The following is a 15,420-nucleotide window of genomic DNA, read 5'->3' as shown; positions in this document are numbered from 1 at the left end:
CCCTAGGAAACCCTGGCAATAACAAAAACAAAAGTTGATTCAGTCAAATGTATCCGTGATGTGTAATGCAGCAGTGTGGAGCCAGCACCAGTGGCTTGCCTGTGTGACTAGGTGGCTAACTGGGAGCTGAGGCTTTGTCACTGTCCAGAATCACAGGAGGACACAGTACCACACTCTGCTGGAGCAGGAGAAAGTTCCCAACTCAAAGTAGAGTTTCCACTGCATGGATGCCAAAGACATGGAAGTCAACCAACTGTTAAGTTCATTAGTGACTTATTCCCATTCCTCTCCCACATCAGAGGAATGGATGCTTCACTAGAATGCCACTGGGGGCTACACTCAATAATTATCCAGTGAATGTAAGATGAGACTAAATTGGAAAAACTCTTGGCTTCAAAAGACTTTTTTAATTGAATGATAGCCAAGTAGCTATAGAAAGCCAGGATATCTGGGCCACAAAGGCCTTGCTGCTGCTGACTAATACTGCTGCTGTTGTTTTCAGTAACCTGTTCTCTAGATGACCTGACAGTGTGGGAGGTGGCCCCATGCTGTTCTCTTTATAAGATCTATTTCTGTCTTCAACTACTGTCTGGACAGCACCTCTGTAGTTGAGAGGGGATCCTGTCTTTCCTGTCTCTACAAAGCTACACCCTTTGTCATTCTCATGGGCTTTAGCAGGAGATCTCACCAGAGTAGAGGGAAGACGAGGCTATTTGAATCAAGTTCAAAAGAGAGAGAAATATGAAAAGATAAGCACAGTACACACAGTGCTACAGAGTACCTGAGGACAATGAGAGCACAAAGAACAGGACTGAATGAAAACAGTAGGAGGCTCGGTAAACTCTTGGACTTAGGTAAAAGCTCACTGCTGTGGGTCTGAGAAACAGACCATTTGTGTCAATTACTTTTGATAAAGATGTCAAGAACCTGTAATAGAGAAAGGACGATCTCTTCAACAGTGTTAAGAAAACTGGATACTGACACACAGACTAATTAAAATGGGTCCTGATCTCACACCATATTCAAAACCAATTCAAAATGGATCAAAAACTTAAAGAAAAAAATTGGAACTGTAAGAAGACACAAGACTAAACTACAATGGCATAAGCCTGAACAATGACTTAAAAATATGTTATCCAATGTGCAGAGATCACAAGACAAGACAGATAAATGGCATTATATCAAGCTAGAAGCTTTCTGCACAGAAAAGGAAATAGTCCCCACGCTCCAGTATATATATATATGAAAAGGAAACTGTCAACATTACAAAGAGATCCATATGAAATAAGAGAGAAATATTTGCAAATCATAAATCTGATCCTTATCTGTATCAGAGTTAATGCCTTAAATACAGAAAGAACTCAACTTCATAACAAGAAAGAAAAATCTGATTATCCAAAAAGGTCCAAGGACCTAGATAAATAATTCTCAAAAGAAAACACACTACATAAAAAGATATATAATATCACTAGCTACCAGATAAATTTGAATTAAAACAACAAAAGGTGTAACTTCATACCTGCTCTACTGGTTTATATTTAAAAAGAAAGAAAATAGCAATATTGGTGAGGATGTGGCACTTATTAATATAGATATAGTGGAAAGAAGTATAGAAGTTTCTCAAAACACTAAAAATACAATTACTATATGAACCAGAAATTCCAATCATAGCTATATAAAGTATAAGAAATCAGAATAATAAATAGATATCTCATCAACATTATTTGTAACAGCTAAGATTTGAATCAACCAACAAAATATAAACATAAAATCATGTCATTTTATGTATATTACAGAATATTGTTCATCCCTTTCAAAAGAAGAACATCTTGGGCTGGGAATATTTCTCAGTGGTAGAGTACTTGTCTAACATGTTTGAAGTTATGGTTGCAAACTCCGAGGAGAAACCCTGTCATTTGCATGGGTGAGCTTGGAGAACAACACTGTGTTAAATGAAATAAGCCAAGCACAAAAATAAAACAATCTCATGATTTTACTCATATGTGAAATCTAAAAACGTCAGACTATCAAAAACAGATTTTATTGGGGCTGGGGAGATGGCTCAGAGGTTAAGGGTACTGGTTCCTCTTCCAGAGGACCAGTTTCAATTCCTAGAACCTACATGGTGGTTAACACTTTCATGTAGTTATTATTCCAGGGCATTCAACTCTCTCTTCTGGCTTTCAGGGAATTAGGCACACACACAGTACAGAGACATGCATGCAGGCGAAACACTCATACACATAGAATAAAATAAAACATAATAATAACAATTTTAAAAATATTTTTAAAACCACAGTAATATTATAGTCACCTGGGGCTGGCATAAGTAGAGCTGACTGGGAGATATTGGTTACAGGGCACAAAATTTCAGTAAGACAGGAAGAATGAGTGTGGTAGGCCGATTGTATAACACTATGAGTACAGGTGCTGATATTATATTATATACTTTGAAAGTTGTTAAAAGATGCCTCATATGTATTCTCCATAAATAAATAAATAAATAAATAAATAAATAAAATACATACATACATTCATACATACATACATACATACATGTCAGTCACAAAGACAAACCAGATCATGTGACAACAGCCTTTTCTCATATTTCATAGCCAGGACTTTGCATTGAAGAAAAAATGGGTTGCAAGTCTTCACCTATGGCCCAATTAGACAGACGCCTCAGAGCCTATTCCCTGCTGTACAGCAAAGTCAACCCAGGTCAGAAACACATCAGCTGAGCAGAATGATGAAGGTCATTCCCTCCACTCGATGACTTACACAGAAGGAACATTCCGCCAGAGTCATTCCTGAGAGCAGTTGATTTGAAAGGATTTTGTGTCCTCAGAAAATTAACGAGAGTGCTCCAGTAAGATAAGCGGACGGAGGGAGCTTCCATGGGCAGCGTAGTGTACTAAATTCCGATGCTATCAACTGTGTATCGCATCCCCATAAATGTTTGTTCAGAGGCCCCTCCAACTCAGAATCCCTCAAACCTCAAACATGTAATCAGACTGAAGAATAACTAGTGTTCTGAATCTCTAAGGCAAGGCCGTAAGGGAATACACGTGACAAATGCATAATAGGAACTCATACCAAGTACCTAGCATTTTTGAAATACATAGGTCTTAGTCACATTGGTGTGATAGGGCAGGAGGCGTGGTGGGGTACTTAGTTCTAGCTCATTGTTCCAGAGTTGACAAAATTGATCATCTGTCTGGGTCACATGACAAGAATAATAATTGTGATTGTTCTTGAAGGAGCCCCAGAATCCTGACTACTGTCTGGAAAAGATACTGCTGTCAGCTGTAAGCTCGCATGTTTATGGAGGTTGATGGTGCTTGTGTATTCCCCCCAGAATCTTCTTTACTGCTTCACGTGATCAGCAGGGGCAAGGCCACTTGCTCACTCCCTAAACTCCAGAATAAGCAGGGGCTTTCAATTTGAGGTCTTCCTTTCTTTTTCACAGAAATCTTCCTACATGATTTACTTTAAAACGTTCATTAGTGTTAAAGAACACATTTTGAAGTAACATACTTGCTGTGGCTTAACAACCATCAGTTTATCAAACATCTGGGCTCTGATAATGCATATCCTGGAGGGCATTCTGCAGAGCAAATGTATAAATGCTAACCAAAGCAAACTAAGCTGAGTCTGACTTCTCAGTAAATGACTGCAGAATTCAAAGACAACTCTAAGGAACGAAGTAGAAAATTGCAGCCTCCCAACTTTGTAAGGTAATAACATTTCCATATATACAAGGTTGGCCTCCCATTTGTTATAATTTGAAGAGTAAAGACTCGGTTCCATCATCTGAAGACACACATGTTATACATATTTTTAAATGTACCAAATATACTAATAGTTTGTTGAAAAATTCAAGAAAATTTAAAATTCCACAGAACATGTATGGATACTGCAAGCCATAATGGATTTGGTTTTGCATCAGCTGAGTCTGGAGGGTCTGTGGGAGTTTCCCAAGGACATGAAGTTTCAAAGCCTATTTGGGAGTTATTCTACAATAAGACATAGGCACCAATGGTTGTTGTTGTAACAGCAGAGTAGCCCAGGTAAAAAGTGCTCCCGTAGGAAACCAAGCATCACAGAAACCTTCACAGAAATGCAGCAAATGAAGAGAAAAACAGACAAGTCTGTGATACAGAGGGATAGAAGTTTGATGTAATTTAATATGGAAGCTATAGAATATACCCTTAAACTAAAATATACTGGATAATTATAATTAAAACTTAATCTGGAGGAAATGAGGTGTTTTATTATAACATTAAAATTGTATACGATAGCAATGTATATATATTTTTGTTGAATTCAAGTGGATCACACTTTTAATCTCTCCAACTATAAGTAATACCTTCAGGTCTCAAGGCAATTACCAGCCATGGGCTGGATGGATGAGGTTTTTATCATACTTAACTTTACGGTCCATGGAGAAAACCCAGAGCTAGTGCCCAGAAAATAACTGTAGATAAACAAACGCTCCATAGAAAATGTTAAACCATATGCTCTGGAATCAAAATTTCTCATAAAACTTGGAAATGGACATAGGCACCAGAAAGGGGTTTTCTTTTTTTTTAAGTTTTTATTTATTTATTATATGTAAGCATACTGTAGATGTCTTCAGACACCCCCTTAGAGGGCATTAGATCTCATTACAGATGGTTGTGAGCCACCATGTGGTTGCTGGGATTTGAACTCATGACCCCTGGAAGAGCAGTCAGTGCTCTTAACCACTGAGCTATTTCACCAGCCCCAGAAAGGGGTTTTCACATCTTAACATAATTATAAACATGTGTTCAAAATCTGTTCAGCTCAAGCACCACACACAGATATGAGGTAAATGTTGCTGAGCAGCAAGATAAAGGAATAATACATTCCAGCACAAAAGCATGAGGAATGGCTTGCATCAAACGTGGACAGACAGAAAGCTTTGGGTTAGGAAAACTCATCAATGTATTCATTTCAACTACAACTATGTGGAGAGGCTTATTCTCCAAAGACACAAGTAACAGCAAACAGACTCCCACTGACGAGGCTTTCCAAATCCCCGAGACAGTCAGAAAATGGAATGACTGGGGCCAAAACTCATGCACAGTATCAATTACCTTTAAGAATCACAGTAATGTGCACGGTGACGCAGGCCATTCAGCTGGGGTTGTGCTTTCACTTGGTGTCTGAGCCTTTGGTTTTTAAAGGATCACTTCCTGCTTTGAGTTTGACCAGGATTGGTTTTGTCCTGTTGATATCTATGTGTTACTGTGTGTGGTTTTTGTTCTACTGGATCAAGGGCGTTGGGCTGTTCTTCCTAAGGGGGAAATGACAATGAGTCTGGGGAGGAAACATTTGAGCCACAAACATTTCCAGCATGACTCTTATTTGCCATATCAATCCGCTCTGGGAACGTTACCTTTAGGGGTACATGGGAGATATATCAGGATTTGCTCAGGAGAAAAGGTTGAGGGACAATCCCAGAAATAATGATAATAAAGATGATATTGATGATGATGATGATAAAAGAGTGACACAGATACTGTCCCCCTACCTCTTTCAAAGCCCATTGCTGCTCATCGCATGAAGTCTGCTGTCTCTGGGAAATATAATACATCCCAGGGGAAGCATGAAAAGATGGAGTAGGGAAGAAAGGAGAGGAGGAAAGCATTTCCTTCCCTCCCCATCATTGTTCAGGTCTTTCCCTGAAACCTGACACTCACGCGAGCATGCTACAACAAGCATGCACCAATTACCCAGTAATTTACCTGTTCATGTGAGATGCTTATTCTGGTCATGTCAAAATCTCCTCACTGAACTTTTAACCTGGATAATTTGATTTAATATGAAGAAGGGGCCTGATCAAACTCAACAACCGGCCATGGCCATTTGGATGCAATCCTGGTACCCAGTGGAACACTTAAGGGTAGACAGATGTTCATGCATCATGACTGTAGCAACTCTGCAAGTAATCCTAAGACCTGAGGAGCCAGAAGGCCGGCTAAACACCACAGAATACTCTCCTCTGTATGAAGAAGCACCCTCCATTAGAACGCAGACCTCAGCAGTCGGACAAAGAATTTGGGCTCTCAATGAACTTTCTAAGAGCAAAGTAGCATCTCTGTCCTACAGTCTGATTGAAATTTGGGGTAATTCACTTATCAACATGGGCAGCAGATATAGAAAACAGTACAAAAACCACAGACATTAATGAATCAACACAGAGATACTGCAGACACTCCAAAATGTTATTTATGTTTCGTCTCTGTTAAAAAAACTTTGCTTTTGATCACTTGCTAGTAATCACTATTTAATGTGTGAATAAATAAGCAGGCATTTGACTATTTCATGGATGTTTTACATTTCTAACGAGTTAGGGATTACATTTAAATATTGTTCTAATTATTTTAACTCTGTGTGATTTACTTTAGGGCCAAACTATCATTCTGGAAAGACGTTTGCTTTCTCTAGATTGTCAAAGGAGTCTTTGGCAAAAATACATTAAGAATTCTGCCATAGAGCCTCAGCGTTTCAGGAAATGTGACACAGATCACTGGATCTGGGGCTTAGTGCACCTTTCCTCATGCTGAAAAATTGTCATTTAATATACAACATTTTTCACATGAAGAAAGTTTTATGAGCATGCATATAATTAGATATAAACCCCTGGATATTATAAAGAAAATATAATCAAAATTAATAAAATTGAAATTACTAAGCTATTAATTAATATGCCTACTGTCTGCTAAAATAGCCTGAGTACAGTGTTGGGTGCTGTAACCTAAGACACATATTCAGGGAGCAGCTACCATGCTGGTCTTGGCCAAATGAGTGTGTGGTTATTTTTCTGTGTTTGGGCCATTACAAAGGCAACCTTCAGAAAAATGTTTGGTCTTCAATAGAGAAAAAAATCCAAGCATATGTCATTCCTTCCTTATAGCTATCAAATTATATAGCAAAATAGCTATGTAAGCAGCGATATGATCATGTATAGAAACTCAAATAAGTACCAAAACTCCATAGTGGTGCTTGTTATATGTTACTTTGCCACGTGATGTAGAAGGTGCTTAAATTATTTAATAACTCTTTAAAGGAAAATATATAATTCAGAAACTTTTACATGGAATTCTTAGGTCAATCAGATATACCCCAGGGCCCAGGCTCAAGAAAATGAGCAAGGCAACTTGGTACAATGATGATGAAGAGAGGATGATGGTGATGATGATGATGATGGTGATGATGATGATTCTGAGAACAGTTGGAGGCTTCAATACGCAATATCCATAGTGAATTAAACAACTAGGCAGAAAACTATTAGGAAACTATAGAAATAACACATTTCTACTTCCCTTATAACCCAAAGAAAATTGGAAGCACGTGTCCGTACCACAGCTTGTACAAAAATCCCAGCAGTATAGTTCACAGGTGCTAAAAAAAGCAGGAGCAACTCAGATACCTATCCTTGGAAGGATGAACAGATAAAATGTTACATATTCATTCGAAGGAATATTTCTTAGCTCTAAAAAGAGGATGAAGGCATCATAGCTGACATGGATGCATCCAGAGAGCATGCTAAAAGGAAGAAACCTGTGTTGTCTGATACATTTCCACACGTGTCTGACTTTTGAATATTGAGACACCGTGTTGTCACTGACACACAGAGGACCACACAGCTGAGTTTCCATAATGGGCTAAGACAGCTCTGAATTTTGAGGCACATTTCTAGCTATTCTTGGCCAGATGCAGGCCGTGGGCCTCAGGCTTAACACACTCTTAAGTTTCAAAATGAGCAAGCCCATGGAGGCATCATTAGATTAGTTTAGGCTAGGGATTGCACAAAGAAGGAATGTGAAGCAATAGAGTCAGCATTTTTATAGCCAATAAATAAATAAAATAAAATTAGGTAGTAGAAATAATTGCACAACTTTATAAATACATTAAAAATTGCTGAATTATACATATCAGGAAGGTGGACTTAATATGTTGCTGATGTCTTAGGAAGCAGTTACTTTCTTTATTAATTTGTTCTTTGACAATTCGACCCTTGTATAGAGTGCATTCTGACTACAGAGCTCTCTCCTCTGTCTCTTACCCACCTTCCACTCCTACACTTCCTCCCATCAAACTCCCATTCTGATTACAGATTCTTTTGGTTTGGTTTTGCTTTTTAAAAGCACTTATTTCCAGAGGTGGGAGGAATTGAGAAATGGGATAACATTTGAAATGTAAATAAAGAAAATATCCAATAAAAAAAACACTTATTTTTCCCCCCTAGGAGTTGCCTACCAGAGATCTGAGAAGAGAACAGAACATGGGAAGTTCTCTCGGGACACTAATCCATTTTCTGACACTTCATTAGAACACAGTCTACAGTGTGAACTACCCTCTATGTGATCCCCTACCGACCTCTTGTTAGCCAGTTGTCCCCTTTCCTTCAGCATGTGTTTAAATACTTACAATATACATAAAGACAAAAACATTAGAAAATGAAACCCAGACATAGCATGCAACCTAGAAATGCATTTCTTGCTGAAACACAGCATTAAAGTTTACAGTGGGTCACCTCCTTTTCTCAATCGCCCTTGGAGCTCAGTGAGGGTCAGAAAAACCCAGAAGTACAGCCTGTCACATGAGGATACCCCCTCACTCCCATGCAGAAAGGCTAGTGGCCACAGCATAGCAGTCTTGTGATATATTCTAGTCAACACTTTGTAAGTGCAGAATTAGCCTTGACAGTGATAGGAGGGTCCCTCAGGAAGAAGCGTCTTGGAGCAAGACCATTTCTAATTACTTTTGGAGTTAAGAGTTGGCCAGGAAATCCAAGTAGAATGTCTGGCAATGGTATTTGGGGACCAAAGTACACTTAAATAGCTTTTACATATACCAGGAAATTTAAAAACTCTTAGTTGGAGGACAGTAATAACACGGGAAGGGAAAACAGTTCTTCTGCAAGGTGCTAATATGAAAAAAAGACATTAAATGATATTTTAAGGTTGGTTAAATAAAACCAAGCAGCAGAAGTGTGATCAGATTCCATTAACATATATTAGATATTTTCAGTGAATACACTTCACTTGGTCACTGTTGTATCAAGAACAGCATGGCCAGCCATCACGAAAGCCAACGGAAAACAGAAAAGCAAAGAGCCGATGATTCTTTCTATTCTCCCAGAGCCTAAGGTGTGTGTACTAGTACTCTCCACACTATAAAAGAAGCAATAAATCCTATCAGGAACAAGAGTCACTGAGAGAGCACTGGCACAAGAATCCCAATACCTAAAACCTAGCTTCATATCTGCCAGCTAACAACTAAATGGTACCGGACATACCAACTTGATTTTGTGCCTTAAACATTGAAGAATGTGCTTACCTATCCTGTGGTGCTCACCAGCTGATTATGGGGCTCACACTCAAACATGCCCCCTAAACCATCAAATCCTCAGTAAGCTCAGACTGATATTCTCACTAGAGTATTTTAAAATAGAAGCTCCCTGTAGCCAGCAGTTCGAGTTAACGTCGACAGTAGATGGGGAGTCTCCCTGGCAAGCAGTGGTCAGTCAAGCATACGAGCAACACAGATGGGCAAACCATCAAAGGTGTCAGCCTCTCCTGACACAGTCACTGATTTCACCTGGATTTCATCTATGTGTCAAAATAAATTCATATCTAGCTAGAGGAAGAGAATACTCATGTCAGGGTTCTATCAAAATCCCAAGCTAAACAGCAAGCCCCCTGTGTTTCTTTTATTCTCCAGGGTATATGCTTGTCAAACTGATTTGAATCTTAACAAATGACAGAACTTTGAAACTACAGACAAATCCACTTAGAGGAAGAAAATGACAGTTGCTGTCATTGCAACCGCGTTAGCCAGGCTGGTTTTAGGTAAATGACTTCTTCACTTCTGATGGAAAACACCGTCCTTGAGCAAAATATGAAACCTCGGACTTAAACTCACATTGAAAATAATTTCAAAGTGACATAATTCTGCTTTGCAATATTGCTGTCCAGGTCATAAGCCTGCCTGCCTGGATCCCTGGTGAACACTGTATAGGGATGACTAAGACGAATAGCATAGGTACACTGTGAAACTGTGAAATTGGAGGAGACTGGCCTTCTTGAACTGGAGAAACAAAACAACTCCACTTTCTCTCAAGCACTGGCAAATCCACATCATGGGAGTTCCAAGTTAACTTACAGTTTTCCCTTCCTATGAAAATACTCTAGCTGCGACTAAGATGCAATTCCTTTCGTGGGTGTCATGAATGAGAGAGGAAACAATGTGACCATGGATAGATGAGTTTAATGTCATTTCTGATGACATCACCTTGCTGGAGGGAATTTAAAAAAAAAAAAAAAGAGGCACCAGGACATAGAAGGCCTTCATATTTTTTGTATTTTTGGAACAGAATGCCTTTACACACAAACCCATTGCACCAGGTTTTCTGGAAGTGGGGTAACTTTATTGACGGTCTGGGGCCGTCTAGGGATTGAGTTACATTCCATATATGATATCTCCCTATTCTGTCTTTTCTCTCTGGCCCAAATCTTTTTCTGGAAATACTAACACTCCCTTGGAGTTCACCCAGCAGGAATTCTTGGCAAGTGCCACTTTCCTGAAGGTGTGATTGTTTGCAGTCGCCAAGATGTCAAGTAACTGTCACTGCTAATAAAAGAAGAAAGCAAGAGACAGACAACACAAGCATACCTCTAAAGCAAATAGGGCTGAGTTTTTAGTCATGCTCCCCTTTAACTGTATAAATGGGGAATCCCTCTAGCAAGGCAAAAGTGACTTCCCTTACATAATAAGTAACTTTTAACACAAGGCTCACAGTGGAGCAAGCAACTTGTGCAAAGGGTTCTAGCTCAGAAATGTTGACTTATTATGTTCCCTAGTCCATCTCTGTCTTGCCTGTGGAGCTGCTCACATTTTAGACTTAAAGGGTGGGCACGCCATTAGGCTTTCTGGATGAATGGGTCTCATCACGTGACCTGTGACCATCAGATGTCACAGACAAAAGCATTCTTGTTCAGCAACTTCAGACTTACTTGTATTCCTGTGACTCTGGTCCTCTGGAGAAGGGGCTCTAGGTGTCCAGGCTGGAGTGGATTGGCTGGGGGGCACAGGGGGCACCCCTGTGTCCTCATAATAAACTGTATTTACAAGGATAACGCCAGGCACTCGAGCTTCGCCATCAGTGACCAAAGGTTCACTGTCATTTGATTTGAAATAAACCCTTTTTAGTGTTCCTGAAAGACAAAATGCATATAAATGTACATTTGAAACATTTCTCAATGTATTATTGGTTTTTGAAAAAAGTAAGCATCAAGGAAACGTTAGTGTTTGCCCATCTGTCTTCCTATGTAGGCAAACACACACACACAAAAAAAAAAACAAGACACAAGCTACTTCTAGAAGCACCATCTTCACGGGGACAGTGGTGAGTGATAGTTTCTTCTCTCACAATGGTTCTTGACTTTCCTAACACCGTGACCCTTTAATAAAGTTCCTCGTGTTGTGGTGACCTCCAGGCATTCTTTTAATTGCTACCTCATAGCTGTAATTTTGCTACTGCTATGATGGTCATGTAAATATTTTTGGAGATAGAGGTTTGGCAAAGGGGTTGCAAGTCACAGGTTGAGTTCCGTTGTCAGACAGCCTTCAAAGAAAACATTCCTTTCTCTAGCACTTCTGATTTACAGCTGTGTCTGGAACACAAAGATGCTGGGGCATGTCTACCACAGCGGAGACTCACTAGGAATGAAAGATGGTGAGCCCACTGGTGTTCTGGTCCCATTCTCTGTTTCCCTATGTCACTTCCTATTGCATGCCCCGGACCCATGCTCTACATGACTCTGTCCTATCCCTACCACCCAGAGACAGGGAGACATGCTTGCTTTCTGCCTTACATTTCTCCCAAGTTTGATTAAATTTGGGGATAAATAAAAATAGCCAGACTCAAATACTTACTGCAAAATATCACAGAAGCAAAACAAAACCAAAAAGCCGGATTAAACCCCAATTATAGCACAAAAGAAATGAAGATAAATTACTTTCCTCTTTAATCAGAACAACATAAAAGGATGACATAAGAAAGGGCCAATAAACTCAGATTATTGACTGTTCACAGTCACAGAACAGAGAGTCAAATGTAGGATTATTAAAAATGTGCTTGTTTGTTTTCCAGCAGAGTTTTTCAGACCTTGAAAGAGATCATGTACTTTTAACTCAAACAAAATAGAAGACTGTATTTTGTGAGCATAGCACTATCGTCAAGCCCAACAATGGAAACAAACAAATGTGATATAGACCTATCCTTAGAAATACCAAGGGAAGAGAGATGTCTTTTCTTAAAAACCATTTACAGTGAATTATCTAATTGGTTCTCACTTTTCTAGATATTCCCATGGATCATTAAGCACAAAAGAAATACATATGCAGTGTTTACTATCAGTCTACGAAAATACATTTTCTCTGCATGAGGAAAACATTAACTCCAAATCAAAATAGCAAAGCAGCCGTCTCTGGCTAACTGAGGTCAACAGTTTCATCTGGCGCAGGATTCTAAATAAAACACTGGACGCAAAAGCAAGCCTCGGAATGCAGGTGACACACTCTTTAACCGCGTGTGACTGTGAGGAAATGTCAGGCACATGTGGAAAGCAAGGAAACCATTCCACGGTTTTCAACCTTTGAATGATTCAGACTCTACCACAGATCCCAGGGCATGCGTCTGTAGCCCTCATTGTTGCATACGCTGCACTGCAAAAGCCCAGTAAGCTCACGGTCAGCTCCCTGTGAATGTGACCGTTTAGTAATCCGAGCTTATTTGACACTTTCTTATACGTTTTGATATTGCTTGCGGTATCTTGTCTGTGTTGATTACAGAACCCCCTTCCTTGGTTATTTCTGAGTTGGTTTCTTTTTTCAGAGAGCATATTTCTGTTAATGTGGCTGAGTAGGCAGCCAGTCCATCAAAGTACTTCCTTCCAGAACGAATCCTAGCACAATCAGTTTCTTGCCATACAGAATGCTTCAGCAGTTGTTCTTAATATCCTTGTAACCGTTGCTTTCCTTAATAACCTTGCTTGTATTTTTAACCTCCCCAAGGTGGAGAACACACTGCTAGCATCTGCCTGGCCTAAGAAGCAGAGAACAATGTATTTGTATAGAAACGCTAACTTCGAAAACACATTTCTTTCAAATAACAGGCAGCCTCCTACCCCTTAGCTCTGTGTGGCAAAGTAATTTGCCAGAATGCAGAGAAAGACAATGTTTGACAATTGCTGAAGTCGATCTTCCTAAAGGATATTTCAGAGAGAGGGAAAGGGAGGGGAGAGAGATGAGAAAGGTGAGGAGAGGAAAGAAGAAGAGAGACAGAGCAGATGCTGGGAGCGAGACTTGAAGGATGCGCTTTTAAAAGCTTGGAACTTTCTCAAAAGTTTGTTTTCAAGCATCTCTGGTAACTGACCAACTCCTAACATAGCTGGTCACCTCCTATTAAGCATTTCTTTTAAATGTAAAAATGAGAAGTCAACAACACTAAATGATTCCAGTCAGTACCACAGATATAAGGTGTACAGAGATGCTGAGTGCCAGGGGCCCGGGGCCCAGAGCTCACTCTCTTAAAGCCACCCATCCTTGTCTCCATTTAACCTTTGTGGTGCTACAGTTGACAGTTTAATGTCCACAGCCTGGTCACTTTATTTTTAAAATCTCATCTCTGCAGCTTTCTACCCTTAGTTAGGCAAACTCTTTCAAGTGTCATGAAATAAGGAACATGGAAGCACTTTACAGTTTATAAACTCACTGTGGAGACCTCACTAGTCAGTGCTTGTTGTGTGAACACTTAGGACAGCTCTCAGCTCACAGTAATTTCTCAAAATCTGTTAGCCATTTCTGCATAATAATAGCAAATGGAAATTTTTTTCTTTCTTAGTACTCCTAAGGTACTTTTTAAAATTCAATTTTCTTTTACTAGTGTGTGTATCTTGACATCACAAAATGGCTATATTTCAAAGGTTAAGCACTTAATATGCTTTCGGAATGAGAAAAGTATTACTTTTTCAAGCTAAATTATCAATAGATGCATCAAAGGATGCATCAAAGGATTATCAAAGGATGCATGGCCCATGAGTGACCGGGCTCTAAAATACAAACAGTGTGACATTGTCTAAGAAGCAACCTGCAGCTCAAATGCTAACTGCCAAATCATAACAACCCTTTATAACGAGAAAATGCTCAGAAGTCAGCAGGATAACGCTTCCTTTAAAATGTGTACATCCAGTTCTCTGAGCCTAGGCCTGTGTGGCTCTGTATACCCAGCATGACAGAGGAGTGCTCCAGTTGTTAAACTTAGGATCTTAAGTTGGAGCATTATCCTGGTTTATTCCACAGACTCTAATAGACACATAAGGGTCCTTCTAAGAAAGGAGTGTATGACAGTCATAAGAGACTCAATGAGACAATGTTTCTTGAAATTAGAAAAGGTAATGAAGTAGATTACTCCTCTAGAATTTCCAGAAAGAATTTTGCCCAGTGAAACTCATTTTAGATTTCTGACCTTCATAACTTTAAGATAACAGAGGTATGCTGAAAGCTACCAAGGATGTGATCATGTGTCACAGCAGTAGTAAGGAACTACTACAGGCTGCTGAGTGCCTTCACTATAAACAGTGAGTTAACCTTCCAATAAGCCTATGAAGTAAGCAAAGCTTTCATACACTCCGCACAGAGTATTAGAAACCAACGCAAGTGTATGACAGCTAACTTGCCCAAGAACAGGCATAGACATAATGCACATACCTTACTCTGAAATAGATTAGACAGATAGATAGATAGATAGATAGATAGATAGATAGATAGATAGATAGATAGATAGATGATAGACAGATAGTAGATGATAGACAGGTGATAGATGATAGATAAAGACAGACAGACAGACAGACAGACAGAATCATTATATCATGCAGAATCTGTCTCTGATGGTATAATTTTATCTTTGTGGTTTGGGCTCTGCATAACACATTTACTTCACATTCTCCACATGCCAGGAACGGCATAGTTATTCCCTATGAGAACATATGACTTAGTAACACGTTTCTACCATCAAGATGTGCACAGATTACTTAAGTGAATCAAGCATGAAATCTAAAAAATACAAACCGTGTGCTTTGAGAACAATATACATAGAATGGTCTTCTGGCTAAAACCAAGGAAACAGTCATCATTCCCTTGGAGAAAGTCAGAAAGCATTTCTTAGGGGAAAACAGGCTTGGAATCTTCAGGGAAGATTACAGATTCTCTAAGCTGGAGCAAAGTACTTGTAGGGAAGAAAAAGGGTAGTGATAGGGAACAAGACATGTTCTAAACAGAACAGAAGTCAAGAAAAGCCCTCAGAGAGTCCTGGAACATGGCTAG

The 15,420-nt window shown here is 39.4% G+C and overlaps 1 protein-coding gene across 2 annotated transcripts in view; it reads right to left on the bottom strand.

The window, feature by feature from the left end:
• The window catches only part of Corin (corin, serine peptidase), a 200,043-nt gene that overhangs the window by 139,223 nt on the left and 45,400 nt on the right, over positions 1-15,420 (bottom strand). For both annotated transcript variants that reach the window (XM_028780786.1, XM_028780785.1), the window contains exon 3: positions 11,049-11,249. In XM_028780786.1, the coding sequence (XP_028636619.1) occupies positions 11,049-11,249 (201 nt within the window). The remainder of the gene's footprint in view (positions 1-11,048; positions 11,250-15,420) is intronic.

The sequence above is a fragment of the Grammomys surdaster genome, unplaced genomic scaffold (assembly GCF_004785775.1).
Source record: "Grammomys surdaster isolate TR1022 unplaced genomic scaffold, NIH_TR_1.0 372, whole genome shotgun sequence".
Taxonomy (NCBI): domain Eukaryota; kingdom Metazoa; phylum Chordata; class Mammalia; order Rodentia; family Muridae; genus Grammomys; species Grammomys surdaster.
This window is presented reverse-complemented; position numbering and strand designations above follow the sequence as displayed.